The sequence below is a fragment of the Tauraco erythrolophus genome, chromosome 6 (genome assembly GCF_009769465.1).
Source record: "Tauraco erythrolophus isolate bTauEry1 chromosome 6, bTauEry1.pri, whole genome shotgun sequence".
Lineage (NCBI taxonomy): Eukaryota > Metazoa > Chordata > Aves > Musophagiformes > Musophagidae > Tauraco > Tauraco erythrolophus.
The window spans coordinates 34,462,616-34,482,017 of NC_141470.1; the positions used below are offsets into that span (position 1 = coordinate 34,462,616).

The following is a 19,402-nucleotide window of genomic DNA, read 5'->3' on the forward strand; positions in this document are numbered from 1 at the left end:
TGTTTCCACCCTCCATGGTGAGCAGAAGGGCAAGCATGCAGGGGCTCAGCATGCTACTGAGCCAGCCCTGCCCTTTACCAATTTCTGCATTTTTATTTCAAGCATAAGTAGGACCTGTTTCAAAAGAGGCTATTGCAGAGAGCCCACATGTCAAGATTTCTGGCTATAAACCAGAGATCCGGAGGATCACTGTTAATGCATGAGCTATTCTGGGACACTGATCTCTGACGGCTCCCCGAGCTTCAATATTCAAAGATTTCCCTTGCTGACTCTAGGAGTCAGATATCCACATTTTAATTTTAAAGTTGTGCTAATAAAGATGAGGTCAACAAATAACAAACCTGTTTCAAGCTGAGATTTGCCATCAACTATATTTTTTAACCTGAGGTGATTTTTGTTCTTTACATTAGGAGAGAATAAAGAAGAAAATCACAAGCCCAGAAAGCACTTCAATTTTTAAAAACCATGCAATTCACCTTAATTTGCCCCGGATTTGAAATGTCACAGCATAAACGCAAGAGCAGAAGTCTTGGACTCGCTCACACCAAACACAAGATTTTTTTGTCCCAGACAGAAAAGCAGCCAGTTTTAGAAAACTGAAAAAATATTTTCCGGAGACCCATAAGTCACATGAGTCACCCTTATTTGCAGATGAGCCCAAACCTGAACTCAACACCATCACTCATGCAGAGTAGAGGAAACCAAAAGCTGAATCAAAATGGGCAGCTTGCCTCAGTGTCTCTGCAGAAGGCCACGGGACATGAGAAGCACGCGGAGTACAGGCACACCTCCTCTTACCCAAGTCTGCCATTATATACTAAGTAATCTAACTTCGTGGGGAATGAACTCGGGGTTGAGGGCGCTGCGCTGCAAGAGGACAGCTGTTTCTCTAAACCCATCATTTCTACAGCGGGGTGGTTGAAATGGCACATTTTCTGCGCTGGCTGGGAGAGGGCAGTTGGCAGTGCCGCAGCCCGTGGACCGTGTGCCCAGGAGCCAGCATAAGGATGTGTGCCAAGGATCACTTCGCACAGCTACAGCCCCAGTGCAATCAGCCCCGCAGGCTCACATGGACACCTCGGCCCATGAGACCGATCGCTCGGACCCCAGCCAGATGCCACCCGCTGTGCAGGGGTGCTCTCCCCAGGTCCCTGCCAACCTCTCCGCTCCGCGCTCACCTGCAGTTGCTTCCCTGCTTCTGCCCCAGCAGTGCAGGCAGAGGCCGTGGCCAGGACGGCTCGTTATTCACCTCCAGTCGCAGCGCAGCCCGTCGGCTCTCCGATAGCCATGCTGCTGCATAGTTACAGCAGCACCCATACTGTGTTTTGCCAGCTTGTCTCTCACGGCAACACACCGAACCCTTGGGAGACCACTCCGTGTGCAGAAGGGGAAACCCAAACACCACAAACTGCTCCAGTCTCCCTTCTCTGTGCAAACAGGTCACAGCAGGTCAGGATGTGGTATTTACACCACGCCCCGCTGCTGTCAGGTGCATCAGGAGGGGATCCTCCTTCATCCCAGCTGCTGCCTGCTGAGGGGACCAGGACTCACCCAGCAGGGGCTGGCCCATTGTGGGACCTCGGTTATGGAGGAACAGGAGAGGCAGAGGATGATTGTTTTTCCCCGCTAATAGATTTCAGGCATGGAGCAGAGCTGGGATGCTTTACCAGGTGGTTCTGTGAGCAGGACCAGATTTGGAGCGGCTGTTGCATGGCACTACAGCTTGTAACGAGAGGCTTTGTGGTTAGCCACAAGCGCGTACCGCCTCCCCCCAAACAGCAGCAGTATAACAATGTGCGGCACTGCCACAGCATCCTCCTCCTGAGGATTTTAAGGTGCTTGGCAGATGATATGGATTCATGTAACCTCACAGCCCTCTGAGAGGGAGTAAAGTAAACGCAATAAAAAAAAAAAATGGAAGGGATAAGCAGGCAAATGGAGAAATAAAACTGCCAGAACAGCATGTTCAAGCACGCACAAGAAATTAAGGGCTCAGGGGCAGCTTCCCTGGCTGCTAAGGTGGAATCCGACAGGCAGCAGCACTCCAAATCCTCGGTTTGTTCAAATCAGCCCTGGCCAGCCTGAGTCCGCTTCCCAGCATGCTCCAAAGGGCTACAGCAATAGCAGCACTTGCCCAGAGCTCCTTTCCCGGCAGGCATCACATTCATTTCCACTCCTGCTCTGTATAGGGTCTCGCAGCAAAACAGCCTGAACTGCTGGCAGCCCCTGGCCCTAACGAGTGGCAAATAACATCCTCACTCTGCCCGAGAGCCTCAGTTTTGACTTTGAAGTTTTGGCAGCTGCAAGCGATGGCCAAGGGTCTCAGCAGAAGGATTTCCACCCTGCTGCCCAAGGGCTGGGGCTGCTCTGACAGCATTTTCCAAACATTCACAAGGCTTCCCAAACACCTCCTCCCCACCTACCACCCTCAGTTTACAGGTGGAGAAAAGAGAGAGGCCAAAAAACCCAGCACCAGTCGAGCAACGAAGCAGGGAGCCCCAGCGCCCGGCCCCTGCTCCAACTTCGACCAGGCTGCTGCTTTTGTTCACTTCCATGTGTGCGTAACCGGCTGATAAATGGATTTGCAGCCAAAGAGTGACACACAGCGCAGTTCCTGAACTGCTTCAGCAGGATCACTCCTGGGAATGGTATTGGTGGGCCACTTTTGCTCCAGGGCTGGTTTATTTTTCATTAAGCTATTGCCAGGAGTTGGGAGAGCTTTATTGATGCTATTGCACAGGCTGAAGGAGGACAAACCTCCTCCACAAACAGAGTAGAAACGTCCTTATCATCCTTAAGTGAAGAGCTTGATTTTATCACCCTACCAAGCCCACAGATACCCAGGGAGGGCAGAGTGTGGCGCTTTGAAAGCAAATATGAAGTAGCACAACAGAGCACCACTACCACCCCTCGGGTCAGCAAGGAGCCCCGAGGGCTCCCTCATCTCCCCCTCTGCACAAACCCTTGCCTGAGCCTGACCTGCAGACTGCCGTCTCTGGCTTAAAACAGACCAAACTTGGGCGCTGAGCCCAGGTCCTCCGTTCAGCAGCAAAGCAGAGGGAGCCGAGGCAGAAGATGGTACCAGCTGCACAGTCCCCCACAGCAAGTGCCGCTCGCATCCCCCAGCCCCATGTCCAGCAGCTACTGGCCAGAGGAAGGGCTTGTCATGGCTCTTACCTGGTCCTGATGGGAAAAACTGCGATTACATATATGTATGTATAGATACATGTATGTATGCGTCTCTTGAACGCAAACCAAAAACCTTCCAGCTGTTTCACTCACCCTCTTCCTCCACCAAGGGCACCCGCTCTCAGCCGGAGGAGCAGAGCCCGGGCGAGACAACTCGCAAAGACTTCCCCCACGGCAGTACTCTGTTCGCCTGAGGTTTGCCCACCCGGCTCCCCGACTGTACCGGCTGCCATGGTGACGAGCACGAACGCTACAATAAGCACAAAGCAACCCGAAGGCACAGCGAAGCCCCCCTCGCTCCCCTTCTCCCCCCGCCCGAGGCGGCGGCTCCCCGAGCATCCCTCCCCGCCGCGGCAGGGCGGGATGCTCGGCAGCCGCGGCTCACTCACGATGAGGGGGATGGTCCTCTCCTCCCGGCGGAGCTCCAGCCTGCCCGCCGCCCTCTGCCCGCTCCGGGCGCTGCCGCTACCGCCGCCGCTGCCGGCGGACTTGCCGGCGGCCGCCGAGCGGGGCTTGTTGTCCTGCCATAAGTAGTAGAAAGTGCCCAGGATCCAGGCGACGGTCAGGATGGCGATGGCATTGGCCCTGATCCTCCTCATGCCGAGCGCCCCGGGGAAGCCTGGGAGAGCCGCCTCGACGGGCAGGGGCGGCTGCGGGAGGAAGGAGGGGAGAGGCGGCGGCGGAGCCGCGGCTCCCCCCGCACCGCTCCGGCTCCGGCCCCGCACCGCCCAGCCGCCGCCGCCGGGTCCTAACGCCTCGCCCGCACCCCACTTCCCCCCCGCCGCCGCAGGGGGCGGAGGGCTCCGCGCCGCCGCCTCCTCGTCCTCCTCGCGGCCTGGCCGGTGGGGGGAGCAGCCGGCCGAGGTTGGCCGCCGGCCCGCGGCCTGCGTGGGTGCCGGTGGGGATGCTCCTGGTGCCCCAGCGGGAGCGGGGAGGGGTGCTCCGGGAAAGCGGGTGCTCCGGTGTGGTGGTGGTACTTCTGTGGCAGGGAGCGGGTGACACGGGTTCAGGCCACGAGGGAGCCGCTGGGACACGGGTGGCACAGCAGCCCGTCCTCCTGCACCCCTAGCCCAGCTCCCTGACCTTGGCGTCCTCAGCACCACACGGTACTCTTTGCCATAAGGCAGGTGGCCAGGGAGGGGATGTAGTGGCCGGCGAGGCCGATGCACCTCACAGCACACAGGATCTAGGCACCCACTGCATGGAGACAGGCACATGCTCGGAGGCATCTCGCACTGGAGCCATGAGGGTTCACAGAAGTGGGTCCCCTGGGCTGACGATGGAGCTGCCCAAGCTCCTGCTGTGGTCACTGCTACACGCAGCCGCGTGGCAAGTGCTACAGCCACGGGGCCTTTCGAACCCTGCGGGGGCGGAAGCCTGGCAGCGGAGGGGCAACGATGATACAATTCCACATTACAGGGCATTGCCAAAACCGTAGTGGTAAAAAGCTCACCGAATCCAACCCTGCGGCCAGCTTAGGCAACAGACCATCCAGCTTGTGAAACCAAGCTACCTTTAGGCTCAGCACAGCTGCTGTGCAACTTGGGCTAAAGGGTTTGAGAGAGCAGGAGAAGGTACTGAGAAAACTCTACCAGTGAAGACAGGTGCTTAGAGAATGTGGGTGCCTCCAAGGCACCTGATGTGAGGGGATTAGAGGATTTGAATTACAGTACGGAAAACAGCAGCAGGGCTTCTGAATGACTTTTTGCCTGCCTTCCTCCTGGCCAAATCACTCTAAACGTAATTACAACCTGCCCTGGTAATTGCCATTTCAGGTTTACCTGTGCATCACTTGTTTCCTGAAGCACAGCACGGTATGAAATTCATCTATCAGATTTGTACTGTGCTAGCGCTTGAGGCAGAAAGCTATTGCTAGGACCACCACCTCTCAGGGTTGCAGCACTGCTCCACACCAACCTCCCTGCAAAGCACACTGCACTCCTGATGCAGAAAGGTGCTACAAAGCATCTTACATCCTCCTAGGTATTTTTCCCAATAACCCAGCAACCACTCGCACCTTCCCAGGCTGGCTGATCATAGCCAGCGGCAAGGGGAAGTTTGACACATTCAAGGCAAAAACAAAGTCCTCCAACAGGTCAACAAAACCATAATTTGTCCAAGCTGCCCAGTCCATGTCTGTCCCAGTGGTACAAGCTGGGCTCCCACTGGTTTTGGTCTCCCTCTCTTTCACAGTCCTACAAAAAAAGGGTGGCTGCTCTCCCATGCGGGTTGGATCCAGCAGCTGCCTGACTTGCAGAGGGACATGATGAGAGGCAGAGGAGCTGCATCCAGGATTCAGAAAAGGGAAAGACATGGGAGAAAGACATGTTCACGTCCCTGTGACAGCAGAGCCAGCCCCATACACTGTCTCCTCTTTCACCAACATGCAGTTCATACCAGACTTGGTTTGATTCCTTCTTAGACTTTTCTCACCATCCTCTGAGATTCACTACAGAAAAGCAAATCACTCAACAGTAATGGAGAAACGTGTGTGAAACCTGACAAAATCCTCTGCCCCAACACTTGGGCTGAACAGCCAGTATTTTCCTGCCTTTCCAGGCACACCGCTTCCCCTTTCCATCACAGCCATTCATTTTCTTCCTCCATTGCCCTCCCTGCTAGCACACCCTATAAGTTGCCATGCTGTCACCATTGCCTCCCCACACCGCATTTCACCACTTTCAATCATCCTGATGGTGATGATCCTCACCCCACAAACGTGTTGCCCTCAGCCAAGCCTCTAACAGTTGAGAAGTCCCCTGCAAGGTCAGCCTAGCATCTCCTCTTTTCTGCTCAGAAGAAACCCACCTCCCTGACTCTTCAGAGTCAGATTCTCCAGAGATAACATCATTTTGAGCACTCAAGGGCCAGAGGAGCCCCGTATCTTCCCAGCGTTACCACTTCAGCTTTGCAAGTGCAGTCTAATGATTGCCATCTGCTGATAAAACCCAGCACCTTGTCCATGCTACAGTCCGGGCTCCCACTCTTAGGGCTGGTCCCAAGCCTCCCCCTGCCTGGAGCAGCCATCAACCCCTCTGCTAAGTGAGTGCAAAGCACTGCCAGCTGAGCAAGGGAGCAGCATAATCCTGTCCCACTGTGTTTCAGAGCTGCAGATGCTGCCCAGGGGAACGTTGTCAGCATAGGTCTCGGTTTGTGTTGGCACTTAACACCTGTGCACGCATGCAGGGAGCCATACAGGGCAGGGCAGCACTGCCCGCAGCAGGGTTCACCAGGTAGCTGCCTGCACCCAGCTGGCCCTCATCACTGGCAGCACCTTATGCACAAGCCTTGTAAGCTGATCACGTGCCGGTGGGTGCTCCCAGTCATCAACGAGCTCATCCTCTTGAAGAAGAGGCTCTCGAGCTCTCAGCAGCACTTTCTCCTGCTTGCAAAACATGCTGCTGAGCCCTCTTTGCTATTCTGACCCCATCACATCCTGTTATTCCCAGAGCATTGCCAGCAGCTCAGAAACAGCACAGAAAAAACCAAATCTCAGAGTTTACTTGCACTGCCTGGGTACTGTGACCTGCTGACAACTTACACAAGTGACAGGAACCCTCCTGTGCAGAATGACTACTTTCCTTCATTAAATCAATTTGTTAATTACAAGAAAAAATGCAATCCAGATAATTTAACCCTTTCATTTGAAGACGGCAAATCCCTTTCACTGGATGGCCTGTAGGTAAGTGTCAGAAACAGATAGATGATAGGTCTACAGGCAAACTTCAGCAGAGCCCTGAATATTAGTCAGCCTTGATGTAGGAAGGAGAAGCTGAAGTTCAAGGGGTCTTTCTCCTAGGAGAAAGTGGCCGTTATTCCCCTCTCCCTCCAACCTGGAGCAAATGGGTTGTTCCTGCAGAAACACAGACAGAGCCCAGGATAGAAAAGCTCTGTCCTAGCCCACAACGCCAGCAAAAACACCGAGTTATCCACCCTCACATCTGTTGGCTGAGCAGCTCATACTTGCCTGCAGGTACCCAGTTCAGCACAAATAAGATTTGCAGAGACCCGTTGCTTACATTGCTTAAACTTTGGGACCTAGTTGAGCTGGAAAGGGTTAGGGAGTGCTGATAGGAGCACTAGAGCTGACTGACTCGAGGGAGACAGGACCTTCAGCACAGCTCCAGCAGAAAAGACATGTACTTTTGTAGCACAAGGCTTCCGCATGCTTTGAAAGTGTCTCCGCAGCAATGTTTCATCTTCAGGGCCCAAATAGCTCACTGCAAGATGACTAGCTCCCAGGTCCAAGCTATTCGTAGCCAAGGTCGTGTGTTCTGCAGCCGGAATTTGCAATGATTTCACCTCTGACCACAGAGTTCTGCTCCAGGATCTCAACTTTTTTCTGAACTGCACTGACATATAAATTGTTCAAGTATAGCTAGACTGTAAGCTGCGATGTTGCATACAGGTATTTATAGCCAGCCCCATCAGAGATAACAAGAGTACCAGGAGCAGTCTGGCACAGAGATCTCTACTCAAGGCAGCCTGCAATGTAGACGTACAATGAATATTAACAGTGATAATACTTCACTGCTGATCTTTGCAAATGCATCCGCTAATTCAATAAATGCCCTAAGAGAAGAGACCTGAGGAACATAATGTAATAAACTAAACAAATCAAGATTACACAAACCTCACAGCAGAATTATGAGGTCTTATCACCACACTTGTTATTTTTCAGTTTCCTCTATGACTGTTACTTCCATGTGAGAGACATTAAGCCTTTTCTTATTTTGTCACAAACTTTGTACAGTGGAATAATACAAGGGACCCTTTGACAATCCAGGTGGCTGATCTTTAACATGAGCATAGGCAAAGTATTCAGCGAGTAATCTAGATACAGAAAGGGAAAGGAGGAAAATGAGCAGCTACATGGAAGAAATTTATATAGGGGATTAAGAACTTTGTTTTATTTATAATCACCAAGGCCCTAATCAGCATCGCCTTCAACGGAAAGAGATCTCCTAAGACCATGAATACTAAAAAATACTCTCAGAAAGCCAGTTTTGTGTCTTTGGCTGACAGCCTTAGCAACAACATCTAGGGGAGCAGATCTGATGTCCCAAATTGCCCAGATAAAATTGAGAAGATCTTTGTTGCAGGGGAAAAGACAAGCATCGTCCAGATTTGTCTTCAGAAAACATGAAATGTGGCTGCTTTATGGTTATGATGAGACAAAATGCATGTTTTTACAGTCATCTGACGTAAAATGTAGCTGAGCTTTCAACTATGAAACATCTGGAGAACGCCTAAAGGTTTTTCTTAACATTAGTTTGATCTGAGAAATAATGTCCATTATATTTGTGGCCTCCAGGCATGGAAGTGCCATCTGAAACATGAACATAAGGTCTGTCTAGACTCTGGAAACAGTTTGAATAAAGTCATCCATAGTTTAGCTTAAGAACACTTAAAGAAAATTAACATTAGGGTCAGGGGCTGGAGCAGGTCATGCTCTAGAGAGAAACAAGAGTGGCATGTTATCTTGCTGGGATGAGAGGACTTGCCCAGAGAAAGACAGCTCTGCTTGCTCACAGCCAGCCAGGAGCTGAGCTCCACCTTGCCTGAAAGTACTGTGCACCCAGCTGGGCTCCTGCCTGCTCGCTGCAAGTGCTATGGACTGGAGATCCAGAAAGTCATGTATTCTGAAGCCAAAAGGGACAAGGACATGAACACGGCTTGGCTCTCAATAGCTCTTCAGCCGCAGGAGTTCCTTCTTATAGTTCTCACTCTAAAGCCCATCCATACACACAGGTGAGACAGCTGTCTTAGCTAAGCCTCTGTCATGGCTCCCAGCTCAGTTATTCAAGGGAAGAGCAGCCTCAGTTCACAGGTATTTCACGAGAGACCACTCCTCAGAGAGCTGCTTCTGCACAGGCAGAGCAGGATGCCTGGGAGAAGGTGAGACATCTCAGGATGTTTTCTCTGAACTTGCTGCCACTGAGTAGCTCCTTCCTCCTCCTCTGGCCCATCCCTGAGCTGGACACTCGTCCTCCTTGGTGAAGCTCCTGGTCTTTTCCCAAGCAGGGTCAATGGTCTGCTTCCAGGTCAGGAATAAGTGGGTAGTAGTGGGTGAAAGCAATTTACCTGTTGAAGGGAGAGGACTCAGAGCTCGTCTCTGATTTCGATTCAGGAAAACTCCAGGAAAAGGAGGAAGAAGGGGAAATGTTTGTCCCAACAGGCAGAAAGAGCTGAAGCCCTTTCCCCATAATTGATGAAAGGGCCCTCTGATGGTCTGACTGTAGCATCTCACCGTGCTCTTCATCCAGATCCAAGTCATACCCCTGTAAACCTCCAAGATATGTTTACCCATCCCATAACACCAAGATGGCAACGTGCGTGCCACCATTCTCCACCACGTGGTTGTTGAAATGAAAAAGAAAAATGTTATCTGCATTACTTATCTACTTTGGCCAAATTCCTAAACTGCCTGAAACACTCTCCTTCTCTGAAAAAGCTTTCTCATGCTGGTCAGAGGGCATGGGGATGTGTGGGGGTTTCTGAAAAACCATGTTGCTGTGCCTCAGGTCATATAACACCCTTCACATCCTTGTCCTCAGTCACCACTGGGAAACTACAAGGTGCATCAGAAGTCCAACAGCTTGTCTTGATCATACCCTGCCTAGAGCTAGACACAGTTCACGCAGTCTCCGGCCCTTCACCACCAATGCCATGGCCACAGACACCGTAAAAAGGCCAGACAGACAAATCACTGCCCCAGGAGCGGCTCCATCCTTAATTTATCCTGATGCCCAACTGGAATAGGCACAGAGGGTGGATGCCAATTATTTCTTCATTTAACAGAAGATAAGCTGCCTAGGGTGGCATATATGCTGACCAGGACAGAAATACCTTTTGGTCATTGTTTCTAGCCAGTGTGCAAGCAGTAAGGTGATGAAGGAGAGTGACTCAGGGCCAAGTTAAGGCAAATAGCATATTGTTAATTGTTAACTGGGAACTAGGATTTCAGTTGCTTTAAATTGTCTTAAGTGCTATTTAAGGTCACAGTAATCTTAACATTATTTTCATGAGCATGTTTCTTAATGAAAATAAGAATAGAGAAGAATTCCCAAGGAGCTGTAACTAACGGTTCTACATTGCATTTGCGCTCTCCAAGTACAAAGAGAAAAACATCTGCTGAAAGGCTAATGGTGGCAAGATGAATGCCTTTAACAGCATGGAGGAGCCAGGAAAATCTTCAGAGGTGGTTATCTAGGACTCAGGACACCCCTTCTCTCCCTGGGGAGATGGTGCCATTAACCCTCTCTGAGCTGGGTAACGCACCATCACAGAAACTGTCCACCACTGCAAGACTGTGCAGACTTAGTGAGGAGTGGAGTTACGAGGCAGGAGCTATCAACAGCACCAAAAAATGCTCTAAATTCATGCACCCATCGTGCAATCTTTTAAAAGTGTAGAAACAGAATACACATTTAAGTAGTAATAGTTACATATTAATACAACTTATTAACTAGAAGATCCACTTCTAATTAACCCAATTCAATTAATGAGCCTGATATAAATTTTCCTTCTCCCTCCTACCACTCTTCTCATCTCCTTTTCTCACCCCAAATCATTTGCTTCTCTTCCTTGGTGCATCTTTTCTAGGACATGGATTTATTTCCCACCTTTATGGTAAAGCACATAACACATTTTCTGGTGCTCAGAATTAATTAACAATAAAATCTTTTTATTACGATCCAATGACAATTTGCTCTCCTTTATTGGCAGCCTGTCACAGTGCCGACTGTGACCTGAACTGCAATTTAATCCTCATAGAAATTCAAATATTTTACAGCTCAATGTAGCTATCAGGTTAGTGCTCGTAACTGTCCTCTTGGCTGCAAAGCAGAAGCAGCTTGAAACACTCGTCTGGCAAAATGATGAAACTCCTGTCTTCCACTACACCAAGGAATTCCATGCAAAAACATGACAATCTGGGAAATAACCTGCAAAAAATATGCTACCCGGTTTCTCATACATCCCATAAAAGGGGCTTGCACCCTGCACAGCAGAGTGGGTTTGAGTCAAGTGCAGTGAAATATACTTAACTTTCCTAAAAATCACAGCAATATATTTATGTTAGAAGCTCTGTCACTCAAAATAGCCTAGACAATTAATGGAAAACTTTCCCAAAACATTCCAGCCCTGGCACTAAGCGTGAGAAACTCCAAGCTGAGGGGAGGCCAGGAATAGAAGCCATGGATCAGTCAGCTCCAGAGGCACTGCAGTGCCCCGGCAGTGAGGCTCTGTCCTGTAGCCTTTGCCTGCCGGGATCAAGTCCCATCTCCAGGTGGCAACTGGAGTGTGCAAGAAAGACAGGGAAGATAATGGAGTCCAGAGGACATCAGGCATCTCTGTAATGTCCCCAGCCACATTCCAGGCAAATCAACACGATGCTGAAGATTTATCAGTTTCTGCCTTTTCCATCTGTGTTGTATTGGAACATCTTTACTCCCAGGAAATTGGGAGAAGGGGACTTCAAGGATGGCAAGAATATTTATTGAAATTACAGCCTCAGTTGAACTACAACCAATAAAAACTGCTGACTTGCAGCAGGCCAGCAAGCAGCTATGTCAGTCTGGAAGACACCAGGGTGACCCATGGGGCAATGTGCAAACAACTCCATCAATAAGACACTGTTTCTGATTTAACAATAAGGTGCACAGTCTGAGTCTGGTAGCATCCATTTCCATTGCAATCGTTGTAAACAACAATCCAGGTATTGCTAAGCTTCCCCTTGACAGGGACCTCAACAGGCTGGAGAGGTGGGCCTGTGCGAACCTCTTGAAGTTCAGCAAGGCCAAGTGTAATGTCCTGCACATGGGTTGGGGCAATCTCAAGCACAAGTACAGGCTGGGTAGAGAATGGATTGAGAGCAGCACAGAGGAGAAGGACTTGGGGGTGTTGGTTGATGAGAAGCTCAACATGAGTAGGTGGTGTGCGGCCCAGAAAGCCAACTGTATCCTGGGCTGCATCAAAAGAAGCGTGGCCAGCAGGTCGAGGGAGGTGATTCTGCCCCTCTACTCTGCTCTCATGAGACCCCACCTGCAGTACTGCATTCAGCTCTGGAGTTCTCAGCCCAGGAAAGACATGGACCTGTTGGAGCAGGTCCAGAGGAGGGCCACGAAGATGATGAGAGGGCTGGAGCACTTCTCCTGTGAAGACAGGCTGAGAGAGTTGGGGCTGTTCAGCCTGGAGAAGAGAAGGCTCCAGGGAGACCTTCTAGCAGCCTTCCAGTATTTAAAGGGGACCTACAAGAAAGCTGGAGAGGGACTTTTGACAAAGGCATGTAGCGATAGGAAAAAGGTAATGGCTTTAAACTGAAAGAGGGTAGATTTCTATTAGATCTAAGGCAGAAATTCTTCACTCTGAGGGTGGTGAGGCACTGGAACAGGTTGCCCAGAGAAGTTGTGGCTGCCTCATCTCTGGAATTGTTCAAAGCCAGGCTGGATGAGGCTTTGAGCAACCTGATCTAGTGGAAGGTGTCCCTGCCCATGGCAGGGGGGTTGGAACTAGATGATCTTTAAGGTCCCTTCCAATACAAACCATTCTATGATTCCACAAATGCAGCACTAACTTATTTGGAAGTTCTTGCAGAAACGGAGCTGCTGTCCTCCATGGAAACCCCTTGCATGAGGATCATGCAGGTCCAGTCACTTCTAATGAGAAACCTTCAGCAATGACAGCTCTGCCTAGCAAGACTCCACAATTAAACCCCTGTGCAACTCCAGCCTCTGGCGGGGTGGGACAGGTCAGTGGCCCAAGTGTGACATACCCACCCCTCCTCGTTCGTTTTGTCTGGGTTTCATTATTTCAGGGCATTTGGTGCTTCTCCGCGGCATTGGGCTTAAGCTCCAAGGCAGTGTGGGAGGACAGGGAAGCCAGGCTGACCCGCGCCATGCCACAGCCCAGGATTAATGAAGCACAAAAAGTACAGCGACAGTCAGGGCAGAGAGAGAGGTACCAGCAGCAGCCACCAGTGTCCAGGCAGGCACAGGCACCGCCTCGGCAGCAGGGCTGAGACTGACGCTGCGAGGCGCTGAAGGTGATGGTGAGGGTTTGGGGGCATTTGCTGTAGGGAACTGAGTTCCCCCCATCCCTGTTTGGTGTCTCTGCACTTGCAGGCCCTTTCCAGCCCTGCAGCCCATAGCGGGCACATGGGGCTCCCCCATTTGCAGATCAGGGCACACAAAACAAAAGGAGATGCAATGCAGAGGGCAGAGCTCTCCTCCAAATCTCCCCAGTGCTGAGATCTCCCCCAGGAACACACCTGACACCGGGGGCTGTCTGTTACAAGACACTCCAAAAGACTGCTAAGAACCGTAGCATTTGGGACAGAGTCAGCAGAAACACAAGTTATGCTTTACTGAGTGAAACCAAAGGTTTATTTTCACCCTGTCGCCCTGCTTCTGGCAGCAGTCACAGAAGACGCTGCCCAGGGAGACCTCATGAACCTGACCCCTTTCCGTAGTCTGAGCCTCTCCTATTCCTCTGAGATACTCACCCCCCTTATCTGAGATGCTGGAGGGTAGTCCTGCTATTCCCTGTAGGATCTGTTTATGGGAATAGAGCCTATGCATTTACATAATGGCCTTCTTAACCCCTTAATAGCATCTGCTTCCACCACCTCCTGTGACTGCAAGGTCCAACACTTCACTATGTGCTGCACAGCAATGCTTTATCTTTTACATGTTGTAAAAGAACCTCCTACGTGCTCCAAGGGCCCACTGGTCCTCGAGCCACAGGATTTGGTGCATGGCAGTTCTCCATCCACCCTATCCACTACCTCCACGAGTTTTGTCTTCTCAGCCAGCCTTCCCTGCCCCAAATAGACAAGTCCCAGACTTTTCATCCTTCCGTGAAAAGCAAGGTGCTCCATCATTAGGAAGTCATTTTTATAACACACACTGTATAACGAGGATATGAAATAGAGATTACTTTGTAATAGTAATAGGGAAGGTCAGATCCATAGTCTTTAAATATTCACATTTTAGGACAAACATTTTTTTCCCCCCTAAAGGGGAATCATAGAATGCTGTAGACGTGCTAAACAAAATGACCTCCACCACTTTTACATAGGAGAGGGGATGGGAATTATGAAGCAAGATATTGCACTATTTAAAAAATGACCCCTCATTTTTGCTCATAATTGTCTCCAATACCCAAATGCAAGGCTTGGCAATGAAGAGCTGCCACTGTGGAAACAGCAGCCAGAAAAAAGTAGTGAGAAATGGGAGAAACTGCTTAAGCCATTGCAAGCAGAAGGAGTATTCTTTCATTTGAATGCTTGCACATCTGCAGAGATACTCAGCACATCACTGCAGGTTTTTCAGATGCAGACATATAATATATCCTTGCATGCATATACATGTGTGCACATGTGTTTCATACACTTAGTGTCAAGTCTGACTCGAGTTTGCAGCAGACACTACTTTCTCTGGTGCTGGCTGAAGACGAGAAAAATATCTCCTACTGGAGTGAAGAGCCATTGCAAGCCTGACCATTTCTGTTTGAAGGTCACAGCAAGATCAAAGAAATGTGCCATCTCCAGCAAATATATAACTACTTGTGCATGTAATTCCTCTACAAACATGTCTGCTGCAACATACCTTTCTCCGCAGAGAGGGGATGAAAAAGCTTATATGCAACAATTATAACCATATTGCTTAATGACATACTGAAGAACATTTATGGGTTATAAAATCTATATAGCTGAAAATAACCATATTGATAGGCCCAAGTTTTAAAGCCTTGTGTAAAGCTGGGTGCAATCTCAGCCTGCAGATGGTTATGCTACCGGGCATTAGCATGATACCGGCCTTTCATGCTCCATAGCCCAGATCTTTGCTGCTCCAAGCAGCCAGCTCAGCTAGGCAGGCTGCGTCCCAGCTCCAGCACTGGCAAGATCAGGCCCCACGATCACAGCACCTCAAACACATACCAGGCTCTCCCATGCCATGTTCCCACCCTGACTGGGGGGGCAGCAGCCCCTGTAGCCATGCCTCTAGGGATGAAACACAGCTCTCCTACCTGGCATCCCCAGAGGCAGCTGAGAGCAGCAGACACAGAACAAGGGAAAAAGGAGGCACCAGGTTCCTTTTATCATCAGATGAAGGGAGGAGCTTGCCGGGAGAGCAGCTGTAGCCAGAGAGGACAGCTGTGTCTTGCAGGGCCATTTGGTCCCTGCTAAGCTCTGAGGGACACGTTTGCTCTGGCAGGTTTCCAGGGGCTTCTGTAACTCCCCCAGAATAATCCAGGATAAATTAGATTGTAAATAGATTTTATCTATTTTATTTTATCTCTCCTGCACTTCAAACATCTCATCCTCACTCATCTCTGAAGGGTATCATACAAGCAGCCTCATCGTGTTTGGGATTTGCTCTGCCCAAAGATGGGAGGCTGCATCAACTTCAGCGGTGGTCGCTGCACCCTCCAAGCTCTGGCCCACCCGAGGCCACTCTCACCGCCCCTCTGAAAGTCAGCTTTGAAACCTAACTTAAAAATCCAGTTCCCGCATCTAGGCTTTACTGTATCTCCCAGTGCATTTCTTTCTCTAACAGTGTCGCAGGGAGACCAAGATCCAAATTTAAGATGGCTTGTTGTTCAAGAGCAAAGATCCAGTGTCATTAGACTCTGCTCTGAGCAGGGGTGCCAAGGAGAAGAGCCACGTTTCATACGTCTCTGCTGGGGCAGACAGTGCTGCAGCTAATTATTTCCCTGAGATATTGGCCTGAGATTAAGCCCTTCTGGTATTGGCAAGGAAAAACCTGCTTCTCATTCTTGAAACATATAAACAAAAATGTTTTTTGAAAAGGAAACAATGGAAGAGATGGAGAAAAAAAACGGACATTTCCAATGGATGGGAAAGGAGGTTCCTTCTGTTTCTCAGAAGCTACCCTTGTAAATTGTCATTTTTGAGGTGCTTTACAACTTAAGCATCTGTAAATCGGAAAGCCAGCTGCTCTCTTCTCCTTTGCCAGCCCTTCTTTCTCTTGCAGAGGAGTTAATACACTAAAGCTGGGCCTGCCAGGTATAAATTTATCAGAGCACTGCAGGGGTTTGGATTTGAGTCAGAAGACACTATGGTTGCACTCAGTACAGAGGCAGCGATCAGATATGAAGACAGAATTGAGAAACTTTCCTCCATGTTAGGGATGTGGAGAGATGGTTAAACCTGAGGTCTCAGCATCCCTGAGTCTCTCTGGTTCAGGTGCGTACCTGCACTTTTCCCATGGACATTAACTTGCTGGAGAGGAAAAGCTCAGTCAGCTGTATTGAGGGTGGGTTACATGTTTCGTCTGCAGGCATACCTATTGCTATATTTTAGTCCAGCCATCACGCTCCATCCACAAGTTTATCGTGAAGCCTATCGGGCATGGCGCTTTACATATCCAAAGGGATGGAAAATGCTTGCACAATGACAAATTGGAGAAGGACTACACATTACTGCAATACAACACACAAGAGTCAGCTTGAAATACTGGGCTTCGTTCTCAGCCAGCCTCAGACTCCTCAGTCTCTCTTCTTGCTGAGAGAGATCAGCCCTCAAATAGGCAAATGTTCCCTTTAAAAACATATAAATAAATAAAAAATAATTATTTGAAAGGATGCTGCCAGCCACGTACAGAGGAAGGCTGTATCTCATTAACACAGGCAGGCCCTTGACAGTGGCCCAGGGGGCTCCATCACCGTCATCAGGTGTTGTCCCCTCTGGCGGGGCAAGCCCAGGGTGGAGCAGGGTGAGCCCATGGCACGAGGCAGAGGATCGCTTTGAAGGACCGGAGCCAGGGTCCCTTCTCAGCTGCTCTCAGCCAGATCCTCTGCCAGGAGTATCCCTAAAAGTTTTTTGTCTGTACCAGTGGCACTTCAGGAGGTGGACTCTGCATGGTGCACCAAGAATTGCCCTGGCTTTAGCTGCCTGTCTCTGAGAACACGTCGCTGCAAATGGTCCACCAAGTGGAAAACGGGAGCTGGAGGGACAGCATGGGCAGGCTGATGATGGCTACTGGACGCCTCTTACGCATAGCGAGCAACCTGCTCCAGTGTGGCTATGTCAGCTTCTGTGCAGCTTACTTTTTACTTCCAGACCTGGCCTGAATGCCATTTTCCCCACAGCAGCTTAGGAGCTCCCCCTCTTGCTTTGAGCTATGTCTTAAATTGACTTGAAAGCATTACACGAAACCAGCTTAAAGGCTGCCCCATGACTGAAATGAGTACGGATTTGTGTGGCCTTGATCTCACCACTGCCTTTGCAGCCTTAGCCTTTCCCTGGACTTGGAGGTGGCCTTTGCCAATCTGAGACCAGCTCACACAGTGATGAAGTGCAAAATTACGTGGGACAAATCCATCTTGTGCATCCTCCTGTGCAGCAGAGGTGAGATGCTGTCAGGAACACATGGGTTTTCTTCAGCAGATTGTATGTGCACCAGACAAGGGAGAGCAGTGAGGAAGGAGTGCAACATGACAAGGGAAGATGGACCGAGTTAAAAACAAATGGATGGAGAAGGTTGAAGGTTTGCAGAACAAGACGGAGGATGACAACCACACTCAGGAAAGGAAAAACCTCAATCCTTAACGGGCAAGGAGAAGCAAATGCTCCACTTCTTCCCATCTCCCTCCTCCTGCCTTCTCCTCCTTCAGGTTCTTCGTGGCGCCTGGATCAAAAAAAAAGAGCTAAGAATGAGCAATGTGAGAGTGTAATCAACAGCGAAGCAAGTGAAGCGTTTTCTGCTTGCTAGCAGAAAACTAGTCCTGTCATTAAATAACACAGGCTGACAGCCTTCTGTGATGTGAGGAAGTGGGAAATGAAAGGTCTGAGCCAGTAAAGCTGAGAGCAACAAATGGGAATCACAATCAAAAATGTTTGATGGATCTGGAAATTGAAGTCCAACCTCCTGGAGCCTCAGAGGGAGCCACAATGAGAGACTGCTCACCGGAGGAGAGATTTTGGGGAAAACCAGGAATTCCTTGGTCAGGTGTCCCACACATCACAAGGAAAAGCCAGGAGCCTGTTCCTCTCATAGACACACTCATCACTGCCCTCGCTGCTTCAGGACAAACCTGCTGGAAAGAGGAAAGCATTCAATTACCAGAGCGAGGTCCGTAACAACTGAAGTGAGAAGTGGAGGAGCTCCACTCCCCAGGACTGCCTCTTACTCCTTTGCTCCCCAGGCAAGCTGGCCCCTGGGGCTGTGACAACCTTCCGCCTCAGTTCAACAATGCTCCAGTGCCCAATTCCTCAGCAGGCTCCTTCATACAAGTCTGCTGGGTGGCAGCAGGGGTGCAGGCTGCCAGCAGTGCTTAAACACACCTAGCCAGAAGCCTGAGGGGGGGACACACAAATTTAATGCCTTTTATTCTCTGTTGTCAGAAAAAAATGTCATTTATTCACTACACATTTTCACTGTTAAAAGAAAGAGGAGCTTGGTGATACACAAGTAATACTGCTTTAATATACTGACAGCGTTAAACCAGTGCAGCTCCCTCAGGATGGACACAGCTGCTGGATTCGAGGTGTTTATAGCACAGCACTGCCAGGGGAATGAGCTATAACCACATAACAGACCTTTGCACCCCCCTTGACAGCATCAGATCAAATTTCAGTTAGATAAACAGTAAGACCATCCAAAAATCCACCCCCGATCAAAACAATAATTAACGACATGTAAGCAAGATCTAAATTTCTGGCTATGATGACAGAGCCAGATGCATGCAGAGGGTCCTCTTCAGGTGGTCTGTGGTAGCTTAGAAAACAGGTCACTTGATGCATCTCAGTGGGCATTAATAGGCATAGCTAGTTAAATACTGTATTGTTTAAGACACAGCCATGTTTTTCCTGGATGATATCTGCTCATCTGTCTCCTTGCCACTATGGTCCATCTCCCCAATTGGCTCATCATCAAGTGACCTTCCAAGGGTTTCATTTGCACAGTGCAGCTGTTGATGGGCAAGCAGTTTCAGCAGAGGCAATAAGGACACCAAAGGCAACTTGAATCCCTTCTTTGTCCTCTCTATGTCAAATCCGTAGGGCAGTAAGGCTAGCAAATGTGTAGAGGGAGTTTCTATTCTTCTGCCACACATGGTAATTAAGAAGTCAGATTATGTGTCTCTGACACTGTTCCCCTACAGCTTTTCATGTCACTATCACCACAATCCTCTGGCAAATATAGGAAGGATGGTGGAGAAGCCTTTTTTGTTTTATCAAACCAGCACA

At 49.7% G+C, this 19,402-nt stretch overlaps 1 protein-coding gene across 1 annotated transcript in view; it reads right to left on the reverse strand.

Annotated features, from left to right (window-relative positions):
- Positions 1-3,788, reverse strand: part of GALNT16 (polypeptide N-acetylgalactosaminyltransferase 16) — an 80,025-nt gene extending 76,237 nt beyond the window's left edge. The window contains 1 exon segment of the mRNA XM_086613352.1: positions 3,579-3,788. Coding sequence (XP_086469478.1) covers positions 3,579-3,788 — 210 coding nt within the window.
- Between the last annotated feature and the right edge of the window lie 15,614 nt (positions 3,789-19,402).